Source organism: Athene noctua, chromosome 4 (assembly GCF_965140245.1).
Source record: "Athene noctua chromosome 4, bAthNoc1.hap1.1, whole genome shotgun sequence".
NCBI classification, from domain to species: domain Eukaryota; kingdom Metazoa; phylum Chordata; class Aves; order Strigiformes; family Strigidae; genus Athene; species Athene noctua.
In genome coordinates this window covers 82,193,231-82,215,691 of record NC_134040.1, presented here as the reverse complement: position 1 = coordinate 82,215,691, position 22,461 = coordinate 82,193,231, and the positions used below count along the sequence as shown (strand labels likewise).

At 40.2% G+C, this 22,461-nt stretch overlaps 1 protein-coding gene across 1 annotated transcript in view; it reads right to left on the bottom strand.

Annotated features, from left to right (window-relative positions):
• Positions 1-22,461, bottom strand: part of MTMR7 (myotubularin related protein 7) — a 49,342-nt gene that overhangs the window by 23,374 nt on the left and 3,507 nt on the right. The window contains exons 3-6 of the mRNA XM_074905893.1: positions 8,575-8,697; positions 7,379-7,541; positions 5,235-5,392; positions 3,527-3,655 (exon numbers count right to left, since the gene is read on the bottom strand). Of these exons, the coding sequence (XP_074761994.1) occupies positions 3,527-3,655; positions 5,235-5,392; positions 7,379-7,541; positions 8,575-8,697 (573 nt within the window). The remainder of the gene's footprint in view (positions 1-3,526; positions 3,656-5,234; positions 5,393-7,378; positions 7,542-8,574; positions 8,698-22,461) is intronic.

Below are 22,461 nucleotides of genomic sequence, written 5' to 3'. Positions count from 1 at the left end.
GCTGAGGCACATGGAAAATAAGGAGGTGATGGGTGACAGCCAACATGGCAAATCGTGCCTGACAAATTTGGTGGCCTTCTACAATGGGTAACAACGTCAGTGGATAAGGGAAGAGCAACTGACGTCATCTACCTGGACTTGTGCAAAGCATCTGACACTGTCCCCACATGACATCCTTGTCCCTAAATTGGAGAGACATGGATCTGACAAACGGACCTCTCAGGGGATAAGGAATTGGCTGGACGGTCACACTCAACGAGTTGCAGTCAGCAGCAAAATGTCCAAGTGGAGAGCAGTGAGGAGTGGTGTTCCTCAGGGGTTGGTGTTGGGTCCAGGCTGTTTAACATCTTTGTTGGTGACATGGACAGTGGGATTGAGTGCCCCCTCAGCAAGTTTGCCAACGACACCAAGCTGTGTGGTGCGGCCGACACGCTGGAGGGAAGGGACCTGGACAGACTTGAGAGGTGGGTCCATGCAAACCTCATGAACTTCAACAAGGCCAAGTGCAAGGTCCTGTACATAGGTCAAGGCAATCCCAAGCACAAATACAGGCTGGGTGACGGGTGGACTGAGAGCAGCCCTGAGGAGAAGGACTTGAGGGTATCAGTGGATGGAAACCTGACTATGAGCCAGCAGTGTGCACTCACAGCCCAGAAAGCCAACTGTACCCTGGGCTGCATCAAGAGCAGTGTGGCCAGCAGGTCGGGGGAGGTGATTCTCTCCTTCTACTCTGCTCTTGTGAGACCCCACCTGCAGCACTGTGTTCAGCTCTGGGGCCCCCAACATAAGAAGGTCATGGGCCTGCTTGAGTGGGTCCAGAGGAGGCCACAAAGATGATCAGGGAGCTGGAGCACCTCCCCTATGAGGACAGGCTGAGAGAGTTGGGGTTGTTCAGCTTGGAGAAGAGAAGGCTCTGGGGAAACCCTATAGAGGCCTTCCAGGGCTTAAAGGGGGCTGCAGGAGAGATGGGGAGGGACTCTTTATCATAGAGTGTAGTGATAGGATGAGGGTGAATGGTTTTAAACTGAAAGAGGGTAGATTTAGATTAGCTATGAAGAAGAAATTCTTCCCTGTGAGGGTGGTGAGACACTGGCACAGGTTGCCCAGAGCAGCTGTGGCTGCCCCCTCCCTGGCAGTGTTCAAGGCCAGGTTGGACGGGGCTTTGGGCAACCTGGGCTAGTGGAAGGTGTCCCTGCCCATGGCAGGGGGGTTGGGACTAGATGATCTTTAAGGTCCCTTCCAATTCAAACCATTCTATGATTTAATGTCCATAAACTGCCATTTTAATAGTAGGAACACACTGCTCTCTCATCCATAGCGTACCATACACAAGGCAGATATAGACCTCAAGATTAAGGTTTAAGTTAGTGTTGTGGAAGCAGGTTGGGATTCAGGAAATATGGACTGGAGGCCATTATGTTATATCATCCTCTGGGCCCAAAGGCCTTATGGTATGTGCTGGCACCAATATGAGAGAATGGCTTGTCTGCCATAACTTGGCTTGGGGTTAAGATCACGTTTAGCCCCATCTAAAGAAACAGCCGCACTACCAGTACTGCGAAACTAGGAAGATAAGCTGACCCACTGACCACAGATATCATGACACATGATATCCATGAAAAGATCACCTCCTGCTGACCCAGGCCAATTGTTTAGGATGAGCACATGTATCTATAAAATTTCTTGGGCTATGTTTAAGAGTAGGTCAAGAGATGAGGTCATGTTTTGCTATTGCACAGGCTGAACAGATAGTTCCGGAGTTTGATCTTATCATATTCACACAGATCCTGGAAGATGCAGAGTAAGGTGTCACATCATCATTGAATTTGTCAGTACCAAAGAGCTATGGGAAAGCTCTGAGCATGAAAGACTGAATGAGTGGCACCCATCTCCCCTGCATGAAGCAGACCTCTTCCCAACCTTCTGTTACCATAGCTGTTCAATGTCTACAATCACAAATCTTCACAAGTCGCACTCTTGTCCATTACCCTATTAGCTGGCAACTCATGCCAGCCTCCAAACTCACCAGGAGATATTTCCTCCAACATTCCCAACTGTTTTCCTAGCCTTCTGAACTGGGAAGGATCCAGGAGTAAACACAATACTTCAGATTCTGGTGTTCTGAACCTTAACCTGAACTCCAACCACAACAGGGAAAACATTCAGGCTGAATCCATGAAACCCATCCAAACAGAATCACTATATACTGGAATCTCACAGATGCCCAAGATCTTTTCTTTCACTGAGATTTGGAAATGTCCTAGTGTTTTGAATCCTAGATATCTAAATTGGTACTTAGGTGATTATGCAAAGTGGTTAACTTTGAAAATTTTGGTCCTAATGAAACACTAAATATGCAATTTATGCAGAGACTGTATTTACTATTTGTATCTTCCTATCCTCTTGTTTTGTTGTCAAATTCATAGATCTTTATGGAAGCAGAATTCTGATGAAATAAAGGGTAAAGAAGAAGTCAAAATAATCTCTCATTCCTTCCTTCTGAAACTTAAACCTATCATAGGGGCCACTGTAAAGATAAGATTTCCATGGAGACTGTAGCTTATGATTTCTGCTTGTGACATCCTATGGAAATAACTCCTATCCTGTGCGGCAAATTCCAGAGATGCCCTGTAATCCTGCACTAGCACTGTCTCTTGGGAAATCCCGGTCATCTTCCAGCACTAGAGAAGATCTCTCAGTGCATTTGCCAGGCTGGGACTGAAACAGGAGGAGATAATAAACAAACAGATCCTTTGTCAGTACAAAGGGGACACCATCCTCCTAGCTGGTAATGACTGCTGAGCTAAGCCAGTCTCAGAGGGCCTGGGACACGAATGGAAAACCACCCAGTCCATGGGATCCTTCAGTCCAAGGGTCTCTTTTACCTCAGCTGAACGAAACAGAAATTTCAATAAACTAGGTACAGGGGGGTTTTTTTTAATGGTTACAGACAGGTGGGTCAGTTCCTGAGAATATCTGTCATGGAGAGGAGAACATGACACTCCTCAATCTTACAGACAAGGAGAGTCTCTTCTGCAAAGGCACAACACATTGCTCAGCCAGAATTTGGTAGCTTTCATCCATCCTTTTTGGGTCTATTCACAGATCTTTTCTTGAAAGGCTACTCCTGATTGTCCAATTGCTGCAAGCAAGGTTTTTCTTCTCCTCAACTTGCTCTCAGGCTGTCGCTCTGTTCTTTTCCAGTCACCTGCTAACTGCCTGCTACTGGCCCTCACTCTTCCACCACTCAGTTTCAGGACCTCTGCTATTCTCCCACTTCCTTGTGATACAGGGATCACATTTTTTAGTGTTAGTTGGATGATGAAGCTGCCTTTAAATGACTGCATTAAATGCCTATCAATGAACTGATCATAATTATAGTGTGTGCTCATATGCACAACCACACTGATCAGAGTTGTATTTTTTTTGTACAATAACCACTGATTCCTTCTTATGAAAGCTTACTAGAATTATGAAAGCAAGGCCAAAATGAGCAAACACTTCAAAGCTACAAATTCACACTTACATTATTATTCTTGCAGTAGTAGGAAAGAGCTGGGAAACGCCTTCGGCTCCGAAATTTAGAGCTCCCCACTATGATGTGTGCAGTCGCAGACTTTGGTACATACACTTCTGTAGGATAGGAGTCACAGACCTGTGAAAGGAAACTCTACTTATTTCTTCTACAAAATACAAGCAGCATTAGCCATCTCCACAGCAAAAACAAAATACCAAGGAACTCTAATCTCAAGGAATATTCCATCATTATTGTACACACATCACTGACATTTCTCAAAACAGTCTTTTGAAGCTGGAAAGTATTAGTTCTAACTCACAGATGGCAAAACTGAAGCAGAATGGTTTAAGGGCTGTATTTCCAAATGTTAATTCATTCCTTGTTGAGAACATCAGGTATAACATGCATTCATATCAGAAAAGATTCATCATTATGTACAGCAAGGTGGAATTTACAACTACGGATCCCTCTGTAGCAGCATTTGGAAGTAAGTATGGGAGTGGGTGAAAGTCTCAAACACCCCTCTGTTATAATGGGAGGGAACTATAGAGACAAATTCTCCAGCAAATCTGATAATAAAATGAATGACAAAAAAAGGGACTTGGAGAAAGTAAATTAATCCATATGAAACGAGGATACCAGAAGACAAGCAGGCCTGACAATGCCCACCACTTCTGAAAGCAATGCAATGAGCCTGCAAAAAAGCCCAGAAGTTCCTCTTGAGGCAAGTGGGACCACAAATGGGGTCCTGGTCTGATTTCCTTTTCCTGATACTGCTTGTGGCATTCTGGCTGGAGTCAAAAGAATATCCAGTATCTCCCTGGGACTTTCTGAGATGACTAAAGGAATTAGGATGCCCAGGAAGAAATTAGGTTCTGAGAGAGTCAGAGATATGTAATGAAGGAGAAAGAGAAGGAAGGGCTTGTGGTTACAGATGCTGCTGTGGCAAACTGGATTTTGTTCATGATGCCATTTTCCTACAGATTATCTTAAAAGAGGTCAAATATTTTTTCCGATTAACAAAAAGAAAACAAACCCAGACAGCACATTCAGTCTTCTCTGAGAACTTCACAAACCTTCCTTAGCATGGATATGCTCCAGCAACAGATCCAACGGAGTGGATGAACAAACTTCCTTCAACAATACTTTGATTATTATTTCTCACAATTAATTAACATTCGAGGGACATCAGTTGTACAAGACTGAACGAGGCAGGAGAGCATGCAGCTAGGAAGACATATTACCTGTCAAATGACTGTGAAAAACACTAACAGTCAATGACAGAGGCTACAAAAGGATTGTGAGGATAGCCAGTAAAAAAAAAAAAATTGCCAAATTCACTATTTCAAGTAATTTTTTTCTTAAAATGACTGTGTAGTAATTTTAAATAAGCCTACATATCAGGAAAATGCTCAATCAGACACGTAACATTAGCTATGATTTAAACTTCTCCCCAGGCAGACAAGCTCCAATGTTTAAAACACTGTGGACATGTTTTCTGTGCTTCACTTCCACCTGTGTTAAATGAAGACACATCCTTTCTCCCACTTTCTATGTGCCTTTTTATGTGAAAGGGTAGAAGAACTGCACCTTACTACATGTGTGTACAGCACTGAGCACAAAGGGATACTGCATGTAAGCACTACAGTAGTCCACAGTCAGACTGCTGATTTGTTTTACAGACAGCCTCTGCAACAGAAAAACCACAGCAACTCACTCCGTAGTCTCTGTTTACATCGCTAATCTGCCAATAGTTGTTTGGAATACCCATCCGATTATATTCTTCATTGAGGTCCACAAGCTTCCAGCCTTGTTCTCGTTCTTCTTTATCTAATTTTGGATTGAATGAGAAACAATACAGCTCTTCGTATTTCACTGGAAAAAAATAAGCAAACAAACACAGTAAACCCGGTTCAGATTTCTCGTCCTGAAATCACACTTCAAAACCAGAATTGGTATTATCCTTTACGTAGTTTCTTTTAAAATAGTATGCTTTGCTATACAAAAGCACCTATCCTGGTTTATAACTATTTTCAAGCATACTTTGAAAGTACTGTGCTCTTTTATTATTTGTATGTGTTCCAATATACGTGCCTTATTAGTAGTGCTACTTAAAATACATTGTTTTTCTGGACCACTTCTCTACTGAATTGTAAAAGCCCTCCCCCAGCACAAAGACAAAATGTCAGTGATCATACACTTTCATCCAAAGAAAACTGAAGTCAGTGCCAGAATAAGCACTTGTTCTGCAAAAGAATTTGCTGGCCAGAAGTAGCTTAGAAGTCTTTTTATTAATGTAACATCTGTACTGTGGCAAAGACAAAAGATCTGAACAATGGACTATGCAGCACAATCTTCCAAAAATGAACTAACTCAGAAGTCTTTGTCCCTAAATAGTGACGTTTCCAATAAATTCAATTAAATCTTAGGTTTGAGGACTAAAGTAAGCAAGATTTCATCCTGCCTCAGATGAAGACTGGATAATTTTCTGGAGAAGGAAAACTACTGTACAGCTGAACTATGCAAAGAGCTAATTCTGCTGTGCTCTTATTGCATCTTCTTCTTCATTCAAACCTTCTTGTCTATTGCAGTCTGATGCTGAATTTGTATTCAGGGTCCACAGCTATTCTTCCCTTCATCATTCTGTATGCCTGTGTCCTGTTCTGGTGCACAACAGTGTGCAGTCCTCCTCCTGGCTCCCAGGGAAAGAGCATTACAGAACTGCATTCCTTCCAGCATACATGTACACATATGTGCAGCTGAGGTCTGTGGAATTAATCCAGATTTACATCAGTAGAACCACTGACTGAATTGGTCTCATTGTTTTTAAATTTCTCTGATTACTTTCATCTTGCATCACCTAGCATATTAAGTTACATCTGCTGCAGCTGCATGTTACTACTACTACTACTACTACTACTACTACTACTATCCTAATTATAGAAGGTACTTTATAAATTTCAGTAGCTATGCTGGCTGACTGTGCAATTTTTTCCCCCTCTACAGAGTAGATAAAATTGGTGTTCTCCTAGCAAGATAATCATTAAAGCCAATGTTGTAATTTTTGTACAGACTGTGTTAGACATTTTATTTGCATGCTGTTAAAATAATAATAAAGGACAGAGGTTGGTGTTGTATTTCTACAGTTATCACGTAAAATAAACAATCCGGAAGCCTCATCAATTGGTTCTTAGTAGAGCAGCTATAATGCAGAGGATCAGATGTTGGACTTTGATGCAATATTTGGATTTTCATTGAAAAGAGGAAAGGTTTCAAAAGGATCTTAATTCAGAAATTCAAAAAGGGCACTTTCAAAACATAGAGAATAACAGGCTGAAACACAGGCAGTCCAGTGGAATAAATCAACTACTTGCTGTAAAACCTTTTGCCGATTTGCAGAAATTTATGCACAGCACAGAAAGTGAAAATTCAAATTTGTCATGACCACTAAATATAAAGTGAGATTTTTGTCACAGCAGGAACATGAAAGTTCCCTGGATTTAGAGACTTGTCGGTATTTTCCTAAATTTACACACAAGGCATCCAGTAAACAACAGCTACAAAGAAAATAGCATTATAATATGATTTATGGCCTGTGATACTCTAGAGTATTATTTTAAACAAAAGTTCATGTCATACTTTATGGAACTAAGTACTTGTTATAATGTGCTTTCTTCGTTGCTCCATAAGTGATTATTTTAATATGCTTGTCTGATCAGAGACCTTTTCTCTCATAACACATCTCTAATAAAGCCTTTTTTCTTAACCTGCAAAGGACAAAGATGCACAGCTACATTTCTTCCATTACATTCTGCCTCTTCAAGGTAAGGATTGACTTTTGTGCCAGTTTCCTTCCCATACCTGGTCGTGCCAGACGTATCAAAGATATGTAAACATCATGGCAGTCTCGTTCCTGAGGGATGACCAGCTGGATCACTTGGAAGTTCTTGCAGCGGATCAGCAATGGACAACCAGTGGCAGTGGTGGCCTGCTTCTCAATAGAGGAAATTTGGCTGTGAAGAACCTGCCAGGGAATTTAAAATGGTTATGCCAAGTGATTCAAACCTTCAGGAAGAAAAATAATTATTTAAATGATACGCCAAGCCAAGCACAGTAGCTTCCACTACTGTTTCAGAAAATCCCCGCACCTTCCACTTGTAGTTTTGTTCCTATCTCCAGCTTCAGGCTCTAGCAGCACCTGATACATCACCTACAGACAAAAAAGTGCTTCTGGAGTGTTTCAGCTGCTCAAACATTAGCCTGGTCATGCCATCCAAAGCTTTTTGTTTGTTTGCTTTAGTGTAAGCTAGCAGTTGTCAGAAAAGGAGCTCTTTTCATCTATCTGGACAGTGAAAAGATCAGCTGGCATCAGTTAGATAAGGCTAAAATGTTGGGCCTCCTCATTGGCAGAATGGTAGTCCTGATCTAATTTTAAATACTGCATCAGATGAGATATTACAATAAAAGTCAGGAGGGGAATAGCAGGACCAAAAGAGGATGGAGTTAGTAGTACAAAAATGGACAAAGGATTCATAATCAAGCTACATAAAGGACTCTCAAATGGTATGACAGCGGAGATGTATCTGTACCTATATATATACATGCTACATACGTTATTGATCCATCAAAATAGGTAACTCAAAACACTACATTATGAAAAAAAAAAAAAGCAGCAAAATCACTGATTCAGCACAAGCAGTCAGGAAGATAGGCAAGAGCTGACTGAGCCAAAGTAGTAATTCACATTCAAATATTTCTCCTCAGTTCTTCCTAGACAATAGGAGGAACACTGTGGTTTACAGCAGCTGTTCCTCAGTTAATAACATCTGGTATTCATACAGTGAAGGTCCTTCTACTCCTCTCACTATGTTGCAATATCCAAAATACACTGACAATTTTCAGAAATTACCAGGCTGGAATTTCACATGCTCTGAAGTTATAAAAGCATCCATACTAACTAATTTACTATGTTTAAACTGTTTTGCAGGTTATATTCAAATTGCCATCAATCAAGAGCCACAAACTTACAGCTAACTGAAAAAAACAAAAATTCATACCCAGGTTTCTTTACGAGTTTCAGAACCATTCTCCACAAATATGACATGGGTAGCCGTTAAATACAAGGTTCCCAGTGCAGCTTTTCTTGAAGATAAACGATCAAGTAACCGAACATTTTCCACCTATACAAAGAAATGACAGACAAAAAAAAAAAAATAATTAGGCTATGACATAGCCTGGCCACAGTGAGATCTCAGCATCTACACTTTGTCCATCACAACCAATGTTATTTTCAGTACCATATGAAATGACTATCAGAAGAGTATAACTATATGAGAAAATACGATTGTATTATGTGATCTATGTCCAAACCTACATTAATGTTCATTTTTCCCCCTCTTGTGGTACCTATGTATCCAAAAATCCGTTAGCAAAGATTTCCAAAGACAATTTCTCACTTCAGCTCTTTCCTGTTATCTCACCTTACCAAAACCCTCTGATTGCAAGGCAGGGCCTGGCCTTCAGCTAAACTCTAGTGTTGTCCGTTCAAGCCATTTCAAAATTATCAGTGATACATAGGAAGTTAAGTTAAAGAACATAATAAGGAGGTGATTGCTGTAGAAGAGTGTCTTTCTTCAGCAGGCGTCACTCCAGCTTCCAGGCAAGTCTCTGTTGATGGTTCAAAAAAACGTTTCATCGTTTGTCCCTATGCTCCTATTGAGGCTGACGTGGTGGTCATACCAGATAACTATTGAAGAGATGCGCCCCCATTAAAATCAAAGGGGACTAGGCTTGCATTTGAAGTACAGAAGCTGACTTAAATATTGCTCTAAGAAAATGAAAGGGGGGGGGGGGGGGGGGAGAGAACAAAGATAAAGAGGACCTGATCACTTTTGCATTGAAATAAATGTATTTTTGCACCAATTTCTTGAAAACAGAATTGAGTGCAACAAATACAAAGCAAAAAAAACCCAAGAGGAATCAGCAAAATCAATTTGATTTTTAATAATTCAGAGATTTCAGATTAGATTGACAGAAACTTCCTAAAATACTCTCAGAGATGGGATGTAGCCATGTATTCTCAAAATTTTGCAGAAATAAATGCACTGAAATCATACCAGAAACAGAATGATGCCAGCCCCTAAGAATTACATGTTTACAATGTGTATCCCAAATGCATTGCGCTATTTTAAAAATAGGAATAAAGAAATCCTTAAAACCAAAATATGCCAGTTTGGTAGCAAAATGCTTAAAATTAAACAATTAGTAAAAACCAAGTCTTCTCCCTCAAGGCCAGTTATAATCTGCTTTAAACAAAAATAAAACAGCTAGAAGGCATGGATAAAGTCTTTTCCCAGGACCATCTACTTCAGAGGTCACGTATTGGGTTAAGGAGGAATGGAAGAAACACAGAATTAACCCAGTAAGCATTTCAGTAGTAAGTAAAAAAGGATATATAAAAGACCAGGGATGGTACAAAAGAAGGATGTAGGCAGTGCCCCTCTAAAAGGAACCCACAAATAACAGTAACAGTGAGGTTTGTCCACAAGGACTCTGCTGTACAGGCCCTGATCTTGCACAAGGCAGTCATCATGCTCAATCCTACAAACTGAGGTAGTTTGGGCCATGAAACACAAGCAAAGCAGCATCCACACAGCAGGGCAGGGGCTGAGGGATGAATTTCCAGACCTCCTAGTCACATCCTCTTCCCCCCACTCATCAACCAGAGCCCCATGACCTAATACACTAACTAAGTTCTTGTTTGGTTGTTTTTTTAATACAGAGCTTTTTTTAAAAACACAGAGCTACAAATAAAATAAAGATTGGATCTCAATAAACAGGAACAGTTGGAGTTACTGTGCAGTAAATTTCATTAAAGTGTAATAAAGTGCAGTAAGTTTCACCAGAGCAAATATAATGGCTGCACCGGGTGAGATCAGAGATCTCCTAGCCCTGCAGTTTCTCTCTGAGTGGACAATTGCATTTGCTGAGGGAAGAGTCTAAGAGGTGAGCGTGTACTGATGTTCCCTCAGGATGTCATCCCAGCTTCTAAAAAGCAGCAGCAGCTCTGGTGGTTTCCGAAGCTGAGGTCATAGTTTTTAACAGCCATAGTTTTAAAGTGCATTTTAGTTCCATGAATGTTGTTAAGTAGCATTTTGAATCTCTGTAACCTATGGGCACCCACAACATCCTCTTAGAGCGAACTTCACATTTCACCTACGCAGTGTACAAAAAACCGTCCTCTTGCTTGTTCTGAACCTGTCACCGATAGCAGGTGCTCCATGCTTTTGGTGAACAATTTGGTAAACTGGGAATGTTGCTCCTCAATTTACTTTCTCTGTGGTGCACATGCTCTTACAGATTATTCCCCCCATCCTTGCGTTCCCAGAATGAAGAGCCCAACTTTATGTAGTTGTGACCTTTATGGAAGCTATTCCTGACAAGCTCTTCCACACTTCTGATTATCCTACAAAAGGTCTGGTTATTGAGAAGAGGCCAAAGGTGCAAGCAGAATTCAAGCTTTGGGCGTACGATGGGTTTGTGTAGATGTTTGCTCTTTTGTTCTCTATTCCATTTTTAAGTTTTCAAACAAATCTCCTGGATATGTTCTTGACAAAGGAATACGCCAGAATGGGCATGTCCCTAAATATCATTCCTACTTCGATCATTTACTTTCTGTAGACTTTCTGTCAGGACTTTACCTACTTAAAGACGGCTTGAAAGTGGCTTTACTAGTAATCTTTGTCAAGATGTTCTTTAAGATCTCTTTTAGTCTGCCTTATTTTGTTCAAATATTTAACTTGTTTATTCTTTATTTTCCTCATTTAGGCACAACTTTAACTTGAAGAAAGCCCTTTTACTTCTAATAAAAGAAGTCCTTTTAATAAGAGACATCTTTTTACTCCTTTACCCTGCTGTTTAGCTATGCAAACCTTTTTTTGGTCTTTTAAGACCTTTTTCTGGAAGTAGGCTTGCAGTGAGCTCCCATATTTAAACAATCTTCATGACTCCTATAAACATTTTAAAATTTGGCTCTCTTTCTTTTTAAACAGTTTTCACATTTTTATGTAGTTTCCTCTTTGAAGTTAAACATTGCCATGGGAGATTTATTTCCCCTCTTTTTCTGCTATTTCAAGTACATTATGTACTTGAAATAGTACATAGTACATAGTACTCTGCATCTAAGTACGTTAGTTGCTGTCACACAGAGGTTCTAGCTGTATTTTGAACCAGGTCTTTCTCTTGCTGTCTAAGACCAGGTCCTAGGATTATTTAGAATTACTTAAAATTATTTTTTTTCAAGATAAACAAATAGCCTCCATATAAGCAATCATTAAAAAAAAAATAAACTTTTACTCAGAACCACCCCCCGCCCCCAGCCCATTTACCCAATCTCAGTTTGATAAATGATGTCTCCCACTGTTACTGCATTTCCCTGCCATCATGTCCCATTTGATCTTGTTTAGGTTGTCACAGACAATGCCACTATTTAGGTAGGACAGACAGTACTACAGTCCTTTGGTGCTACAGTTCTGCTTTTCCTGTTTAATCTTCTAATTGCAATCTGTGGGGACTCTTCGCTTTTGTGATTAGTTAGTGTGTGGTGCTGGGTTTGTGTGTGTGGCGGGGGATTTTGGTAGAGGGAGAGGGGGCTACAGCAGTAGCTCCCTGTGAGAAGCTTCTTGAAGCATCCCCCACTCCAAGTCAGACCCACCTCTGGCCAAGGCCGAGCCGATCAGTGATGCCGGCTGCGCCTCTGCAATGATGTATTTAAGAAGGGTAACGGGAAGAGGAGTAGGAGTTGTGAGGAGGAGTGATGAGGAGGACACCAATGTGAACACTGAGGTCAGTGGAAGAAAGGTGGAGGAAGGGGGAGAGGTGCGCCAGTGCAGAGACTCCCCTGTATCTCGTGGTGAGAGGGCAGGCTGCCCCTGCCACCCGTGGAGGTCCACGGTGGAGCAGGTGCCCACCTGCAGCCCGTGGAGGAACCCACGCCAGAGCAGGTGGCTGCACCCGAAGAAGGCCGGGACTCTGTGGGAAGAAGTCCCTGCTGTTGTAGTTCTGCGCCAAGAGGATTGCCCATTGCGGGGACCCACGCTGGAGCAGCACAGGAATGGCTGTGGCCCTTGGGAAGGACTCATGATAGAGAAAGTTCGTGGATGACTGTCTCCTGTGAGAGGGACTCCACACAGGATCAGGGGAGAATGCGAGCAGTCCTCCCTCTGAGGAGGAAGAAGAACGCTGTAGCCCCCCCATTCCCTGCCCCCTGCGCCACTCTGGGGGAGGAAGTAGAGAAATTGGGAGCAAAGCAGAGCCCAGGAAGAGGGAGGGTGGAGGGAAGATGGTTTTGAGCTGTGGTAATGCTTCTCACTATCCTCCTCTGTCTGTTAAGTGGTGTTGTTCATGTCTGAATTAAAGTGATGTTCTTTTTCTTCCCCTAACGAGTTTGTCTTTTGCCCATGACCATAAGAGATGAGTCATCCCTCCTTGTCCTTATCTTGATTCCTGGTCCTTTTTCTTTATTTTCTCCTTTCCATTCCTAAGGGGGAAAGGGTGACTGAGCAGTTGCGTGGTGCTCAGTTGTCCTCTGAGCTCAGACCACAAGATCTATGAGATTTGACTCTGTTTACTTCAATACAAAAATTCTGGTCTTTTGACAGGCAGGAACTTTACTTGTCTTTTCCACGTAATTTGTCACCGATGTGCCTGTCACATTGCTTATTTTTCTTCCACTAAATTTCTAACGTGCCTACTACATCAACATTCTAATTTATCACCAGTAGCTTTAGTTTCAACATTTTTTTCCCAGAGTTTTAATATTTGTACTGAAAGACACACATATTTGGTCTAATTGTCCATGTTTCTTTGCTCTGGTTAAGTGGAACTCTTGGCAATTTCTACTTACTTGAGAATATAGAATTTTTTATCCTGACAATTTTTTGACACAGCACATCATCCACAAGAGCACACATTTTCTGCATTATAACAAGAGCTTCTCAGTTTTTCAGTACTTCAGCGTGGATAAGTACCACTCAGACTGAGCTCTCTTACCAGGCTCAATCAACAAGGAAAAAGTAGTTTACAAGATGATGCAGCAGACTGAATTTTTAGCTAGCCCTTATTTCTGCTGACCTCAAAGAGTACAATAAGAGACAGTTAAAATTAGTGAGAACTTAAAAATTTGGCTCAGTAAAAATTAGCATGATTCATTGATTAACCTTGCTTATTTCTCATGTGATATATGACAATCTGTGGTTGTAGTACGAGAAAAATAACACGGGTTTACTAATAACTTGCCTTATGGACCTACCTTAACATATCTAAATCGTTTCCAAAGGGAATGGGAACTGCTTAAGTCTAAACTCTACCTGGATTCAAATTCACAGTTCTGCTTTATAGGAGTAAGTGGAATGAAATGCCTTCAGGAGCAGTAAGGGTCTCTAAGTTCTCAGGAGCCTGTTCTAAAAGCTTTCTGCGTAACCTTCTGCATGGATTTACATGGTTTTCATCTCAGATCCATCTGTGTTTCTTCTGCCTAGCTTCCAGGTACTCAAACTTTGTGAAAAAGCACAACATTTCACCCATGGACAGGAAAAAAAAAGTAAAACAGGGCTAGATTTCATTCTGCTAATCAAAAGATTCAGAGAACGAGCCTTCTTTCTTCTTCTCCACCCTCCCAATCATGAAAAGAAAGCCAAGTCAAACAGTGTCTTTAAATGGTCTAGGGGGAATGGAAATACGTTCTTTTCACAAGAGAGGAACATGTAGCAATAGTGCTTTGGAAGAAATTGAATTTTTCTGTCTAAAAAGTAGCAGCATGCTGAGAAATCAGCAATAGCAAAAAAAAAAAAAAAAAAATTTAATATCAGAAAGAGACACTGTAGTAATTCATCTCCTACTTGTTCTCCAAGAAGTGCTCCATTTCTTCACCAAAACTACTACAGACTTTATTGGAGACCCTAAGAAATCATGTATGTACTGACACACATCAAGAAAAAGCATGCACACCACACGTATACACTTTGCCTGAAATGAACACCTGGTGGGAGAGACCAGATCAGAAAATGCCAGGTAAAGAATATAAAAGAGCAAAACCAGCCTGTAAAGCTGAGAGCTGGAAGAGCTCAAGGAGTAAAAAGGAAAACATTAGCCAAGCCAGTCTGGAGAGTGGCATCTAAGGAAAAGCTTCAATAATTTATTTGAAGCTGTTGTCCACATCATTTATTTTTGCCTGATGACTATGGTTGTCTAGGCTTAAAGAAAACACTGCCAAGAGATTTATTTCAATGATTACAACCCCTTACATGGGGATGAATAAAGTTGGCCAGAAATTCTATTTTCAATGCAACACAGATGACAGAAAAAAGGAGGCAAAAATAGAAGGTAAAGGGAATGCAGATTAGGAACAGATGGAAGGCACTTTTTAGTCAGAGAATAAACATGACAAATGACTTACAAACAAGGTTGCCAGGAGGTCATTCAAGAAAAAAATTTCGTATTGGGGAAAAGCATGGGTCAAATCTTTATTCAGGCACAACTCCTACCACTTTCAATGGGACTCCCACCTAAGGAAAAATGGCAAAGATTTGACCCCGAAAGTGTTCAGAAAAGTTGGTGTGCCAAAATGTTATTCCTAAAAATATCCATGTACCCTAATTTGTTTTCATTTTAGTGTAGGTTACTTCTTGAACAAGGTCTGACTGCATGGCCTGGTTTTAAATGCTTCTTGAATATGCTACCTTCATTCTCACTTCTTTAAGATGTTTCAGTATCTCCAAACACACGGCACCATAAAAAAATGCAGACGTTATTGCTACTTTTTCACGCTGTTCTTAACTCCAGATGGGAAAGCTCGTTCAGATAAATGCAAGATCAGTTCTGACTGTGGACTCAGACTCAAGTAGGAAAAGGAGAGTACAGAAGCAAAGCTGTACAGCAGATTGGTCAGACTGGAAAAAAACATGCCTTGGATCAAACCTTTGGTCCCGCTGCTTCCTGACACAACACCACTCACGGAGATGCCACCTGACACAAAACAGTCTGTACTGTAGGATTTTCAAATAAAATGAAATTCTGAATGAGGAAAAGACATCTCAAAGAGCTATATTCTCACTACATAGGTCTGTGTGTTTCCTTCCCATATATTAGCTAACCTGAAGTAGAAGACACTTGAACCGCCAGTTCATTTCATTACCATTATGACTGTGCATCTGGAAGGAGAACATAAGTGGAAAAACCTATCTGGGAGCCAAGATAGAAATAACTCTGCTCCCATGTATCACCAAGTGCTCCCCACTTCTTCAGGAAGAACTGCTACTAAACTCTCTAATTCCTTATCACAAAAAAAGGAAGAAAGGCCAGAAAACCCTCCCAGATAGGAGAAAGCTGCTAATTAAAGGTGAGCAGGGAATGCCCTAGCTCAGGCCACATCCTCAGGAGCTTCTCCATTACTCAGCCCGTTAAAATTCAATGCTCTACAACAAAAGTCTTTCAAAGAACGTTCCAGATAAAAGCTGATCAAGTACCTTGACCTTTGACTGTATGAAGGAGTTTCAAGGATTCTTCAAGGGCAATAAAGGACTGCTTTCACAACGGTCTGTGCTGCTGAAAAGGCTGACCCAAAGCCAAGGAACAGGGCTGGGCCCCTGTTAGGTTAGCGGCACTCCCTTAGCCCTAGAAAGGCTTTTTGTCGTCTGTCCAGGACTTCAATTTCCCTTGGGCTCCTGGACCTCCTGGGGATTTCGGCTGCCTCTCCCTGCTCACCTTGTGATGTTATACATGCAAGTAAAAAAACAAAGAAACCAAATCCTGGGAATTAGTGACAGGACTCTGACCAGCTTCAGCACTGCAGGCACGCAAAAGCTAAGGAAAGAGCTTGTGCAAGCCAAAAGCCTGAGCCTAATGAGAAAAAAGGAGCACAGCTGGTATGGTATGAGGCCAAGTGGAATATTTGAGCTTTCTTCACCCTGGTTGACCCCAGCTATCCATGTGTTTAGCATAATTCCTGAGGGTGAAAAAATACAACATGCGAAAGATCAAATGCTATTACAACTTTTTTTCACACAAAGATACTATAGTGTTGTACTCATTAAACAAAATATACAATAAGTGACCTTTTTGCATAATCTTGGAACAAGAATAAAGGAAAACTAAATTGCCAATTGATGCTGCTGTTTAATGTGGTTTCTATTCTATTTCATAAGAATCATGAAAACTGTAGTCGATCCATGTAACTTTTTTGTATTTCCATCTCTGACAAGATTAACCCAAGTGCAGTAAAATAATGCACAATCAATCTGTAACACAGAGTCGGATGGTTGCATATGTCAAAAGAATCAACCAAAGCCAAAAATACCAAAATCTTTAAATTTAAGTAAAGACACCGTAAGCTCTGCGCTGTAAAAAGTTTCCTCAGGGCAAACCTGACAGAATGGGGGAAAATATTCAAGAAAAATCTAAGCAAGTCCAATCTACTAAAGGAATAAACTGATATGGGAATACTGGAAGAGAGATGAAAAAAAATATAAGGAATGACTCATAATGTTAGCAAGACAGTGAACAAATTACCTAACAATTTGGCTTAAAAACCCCTATTGTCTGCTAAAATATTTTTATTGTCTATAAAAAGTGGGAGGTCAGTACCATATTATCAGATATAGCTGAGTAGCAGTTGTATAATGGATGCAGTGGACCTATTAGGTGTATATAGCATTGCAATATGGGGTCAACATTGTAACACAAGGCTCATCCATGTTTTCTCTTTCAGTCTATATTAGATCTCATTTATCTAGAAAAGAAGAAAGCAACTGAGGAATTTCTTAACTTTTCTGTGTGTTCTATTAAAAAACATAGATATTTAAAAATATCTAACAGCTTTAATTTAGGAAAAAATGTGCTTCCTCAAGTCAGTAAATTTTACTACATTTGCCAAAAGTGTTTAGATTTAGTTCTGAAAAAATATGCAGAAAATTATTGTTTTGCTCACAGCAGTAAGCTGGAGTAAGGTGAAAGAATTCTGCATGCAGCCAAGGGACACTGAAAAGAAATGTCTGTTTAAGTTCCTCCGTTTGATACAGGCGTTTCTGTTGCACGTTCAGACTTATGCCCTGTTTGGCAGCCTATTTCAGAGCAGCAGTACCAGGCCGCTTCAGCTGTGCAGGCCACTAAAAATTTGCATTAAACCTGCATTTGTAGGACTCCTTTGTCTCATGGTGACGATCTGTCTTTCTCAGCAGAGTACACCTGCACACCAGGAAATGTCGGTGTGTATTTTCTGTTGCAAACAGATGATGCTTTTAGCTTACAGACACAGATAGATTGAATACCACCCACTTGAGTCCATTAACAGCAGGCTTAGGGATTCCAGCCTTGACCACTCCAAAGCCAAACTTCCCAAATCCTCCACTCCAACCTCAGTCTCCTACTATGCATAAACAGAAATCAAAGAGTACCCTGCAGACATGCTGTCTAAATGATTTTCAGTACCATTTTTAAGTGCAGTAAGTTTTAGAGTTACTGGTTTAGACACGGATACCAAGACAGCAAATTAAAGTATGTGGTTTTCCATGGTTCTTAGAGCTTGTTTTATGACCTTATCCAGCTGCCTCTTTATTGACGGTCACATTATTGAAATATGAAAGTCTGGCATAGAAAATCAAAAGGACCACTGCCAATTCCAGGATTAGGAAAATATTATATTATTATGGACTTAACAGAGCAATCTAAATCTAGAAGGAATAGACAAAAAACTAGAAATCTAAAGAAAAACTACCTTTCCAATTAATACAATGAGTCGGTATACAGATCCCACAAAGGACAAATGCCTTCCCACTCCCATAACGTGGGTAAAACAAGGTATTTAGAGAAAGACTTGGTTTGAATTTTTTTTAAAACAACACTACAAGGAAAATAGAAATAAAGTGCATATTGGGAACAGGCATATGTATGAAAACCAAGTTTCAAAAGAGAAAAAGCATTCAGAATAGAAGGGTCCTAATTCTAAGGTTAATGTACAATAAAGAAAACCAAGTGAAAATAGAACCAAAACCATAAAAGCCCAAATGCTATATCGGGAGTCTTTTCAAGCCAGAGGAATTCTTTCATTGCCTTAAATGACCTTCGGATTAGGACCACTGGCTGCATCAGTGTTCATGCTTCAGGACATAAATTTGGAAACATCTTCCCATATGGATCATGCTTTCTCCCAGTTTTCTTTACATTCTCTGTTAGTATTCTGAATCAAATGTTTGGTTACAAAATTAGAAGCACCACTCGTCTGGTCTAGTAGATAAAAAAGAAAGGCTTCAGCTCTACCACATGAAGACCAAATTAGCACCCCAACAGTGAACATGCCTGAATTATCTGGGTTTCCAGGTTCCTGGTCTTACAGGCTGAATCACAGTTCTCAAATCCACAGCCAAATGCAAGTCTTCCAGATCTTTAAGATGTGTTGGCTTGGTGTGGGCTGTGAGAGCTGCAGGACGTTGACTATGGACCCAGGAACCAAGAGCTAGCTACAGTTAGGTCTCCAGATTGAAGACCTGACATAGGACTGTGGAGCTCAGAAACCCCAAAGTCTCCAATTTCTCTGCTGACTTGAAGGAAGGACAGTTCTCAGATCCCCAGTAATCTCCTGGGTAGACAGACAGGAAAACAGGCAAATTCTCACCAGAACCCTGCTGGTGCTTTTACAGAACTTCAGCAACAATAGCCTTCTGTGACTCATTTTAGTCTGGTAAATAAAAACATGTCAATTTAAAATTATTTAATTGAAAAGTTCCTGGTAAGGAAAAATAGAATTAAGAATGGAAAGAAGGTGGAGTCCAACAGAAACACTCCAAAATAAGGGAAATAGCAACACTACAACCTGATAAGCCTGGGAGAAAGAAAAAAAAAATCCAGATCACTGAACAAGAAAAAGGAAATACTGCTCAGTGACTAAAACAGCAGCCAAAATCTTCCCATGTATCAAGACAAAGTCTCATATTCACATATATACAATGGGAATGAGCCAAACTAAACCCGTGATGTGGAGGAAGAGGACATCCAAGACCCAAAGAGCGATTCTGGCTATGTGATTCACTGAAATTGCACCACAATATTTATTTTTAGCAGGAGTTAGTTTGATTTCACTAATATGACATCATCTTGAAACCCACCCAAATCAAAGATAGCTCTGGATCTCCTCCAGTTGCAAAAAGACATATTAAGTGACTTAAATGATAAAGATGATGAGAAAACTGAGGCTGAGATGGGCAATCCCCAGCTGGATTGCAGGTCCGTCAGGTTAGATATGAAAATATGATCTATAGGTGAGGTAAACTGTAAATATAATTTGCGTCAAGTTTGTGGTCGGTACTGTAAACAGGCTGTGGTTCTGACACCCAGTCAAATGTAGCTGAAGTTTAAAAGCCTGCAATTCTCTGAGGTGGGTTAGGAAAAAAAAATAAATACCCTTGAGTCAGAATTTAATTAAACTGGTATCATGACTGCACAATAACCATGATTTGCATGACCTTTTGACCATTTTCTGACTAAATCTTTTGAGAATAATGGCTGTTACAAGGCTATGTTTAAATCTAAACTGACACTAATAAACAGGTCCCTTGATGACTCTAATGCAAACCAAATATTTTAGAAGCAAATTCCAAACTCAGATTTTAAATCCAATCCCACATCAACTAGATATCCTCTGCAGTTCTTGTTTTAATTTTACCCACCTCCAGTCTTGAAGGCCAAACCACAGAACACTTTTCAGCATAGTATGTTACAAAGCTCATTTGCATTAAAGTTATCATTTGTGCTCAAATTTACACAGCACAAAGATGAAAAAAATGGAACCCAAAGAAAACTATATCACATTTTAAATAGGGAAAATTTATTAACAAGAAAAAATCTATAATGCACAAAATCAGAGTCCTAAATGTCCAGAATTAGTGTAAATGTTTTAATGCATCACTTCGAGTATAAGCGGTCAAGTAGAATGACATGTTTGAAGTCATTAAATCTGTCTGGCCTCATAATAGGTTAAACATTTCCTAACGAGGATGTAAATTTAGAAAACAGTTATGGAATCAGAAAGCACCAGCTGATCTGTAAGGTACACTGCTCTAAGCTGTATATTTAGAACAGAAAAGTGAATACTGTCCACATTTACACAACACTTGAAAAGCAGAAAATCAACGTGGCACTCAAAAGAGGTTGCAGTAGAGTGTCTACCATAAGCTGATGACCCCAAACAAAAGGCATGGGCCATGTCAGCCTTACCTCCTCCGTGTTTCCTAAATAGCAAATTAAAGAGAAGTTCAGCAAAGAGCTAGGACAGCTATGGCAAAGTACCTGTGGAACTCCATTCCCTGACTTGTTGGGGAAACAACCAGCCCACATCCTCAGGTGGTTCCTGACAGTGCCTCAGGACTCCTCCTACTTTCCTACATCACTGAACTGAAAGCAAATTTTTCCAGAAAGAATAGTAACCTGAATATGGAGAACTTAACTATAGTATCACCTCCTATCTCAACAGAAGACACAGAGAGAGCTTAGCTTAAAAACAGATGAAGATCCAGCAAACCAGCAGATGTAGTTGTAGAGTAAAGATTAGGCTTACTGGGTTCAGTTTTGCCATTTGACCTAAATGAGCACTTGGACAAATTTTTTGCCATTTACATGTGTCATATATAAAGTGGATGTAAATGATACAGGGTTCCTGATGGAGACATTGAGAAAGTTGACTTGTATTATAAAGCTTTTTGAATGAAAAGGAAGAACTACGGAAAGGAAAATAGACTGAAAACAAAAGGAAACAACACTCATTTACACACGCTGGCAATTTGTTTTGGAAAATAATACATCTGGTAAAAAGATCCGTCATTATCATGAGAAGTGGCAGCGCATCTTGAATTCTGCCTGAGAAAGGGATCATTGAAAGGAAAAACCTTACCATAACATCACAAAAATTAAAGCACTCGAGCAACAGAAGTCATCCCAAGTATTGTGTTAACAAGAGATACTGAGCCAAATTAATTTCCGGGCTAACTCCACTGAAGACAGCTGTTACACCAGGGATAAATCTGATGTATTCTTTATTGTAAGAAGGGCATTCAGAGGACTGCTGCCAATATACAAAGACAAATGATACGGAACACCAGTAAATAAAGTAACTGATTAGCAACAATGCATGAAGTTCCCCTATGAAGTAAACATATCTTCAGAGCTCTTTATCTGTCAGTCTCTCCATGGCCAGGCATATCTCTGCACGTTAACAAGATGTGCTTCTAGTCTGAGAAGTATTGCTTATTCGCTTTTTATAACTGTTATGAGCAGTTTGTCACATTTCAGGGTTTGGCAGTTATCCTAAACTATCCCGCTGCTCAATCCATACTCATGGCAGACAGTGGTTTTACTAATTTTTAATTTTTCAAATAGATATAATATACAACTATATAATTCTATTTAGAAATGAATGACTGTTAGCAACTCTTAAATGTACCCAAATTACAGCCTGCATACATAGGATGACGTTAACGTTGTGAAAACATTGTTACTGCGCATGTATGTCTGCATGCATAAGCACACAACATAGAGGCACTCTGTTCTACCAGTATTATAATGATAGAATAATAGCGTTCAGTACATAAAATAGTGTGTTTGGGTCTTGGATATTCAGAAAGTCCAGGGAAGGCTCAAAAGGTCTAGGGAATACCGTTTCAAAAATAATGAAGAAAAGTCATTTTGTCTAATAGACAACTGTCAAGAGACCTGGTTTCTATTTCTGCTATTGACTTCCTACTTTAACTTGCTAAGGAGAGACGGCCGTTAAATTCTTCAGAACTAGACTTAAAGAAATCATGTCTTTTGGTGAAATATTAGACAATGTATCATTAGCAAAATTACGTAGTTATGTCAACAACATGTGAAGGAACAGGATTGTTGAGCAGGTGGATACA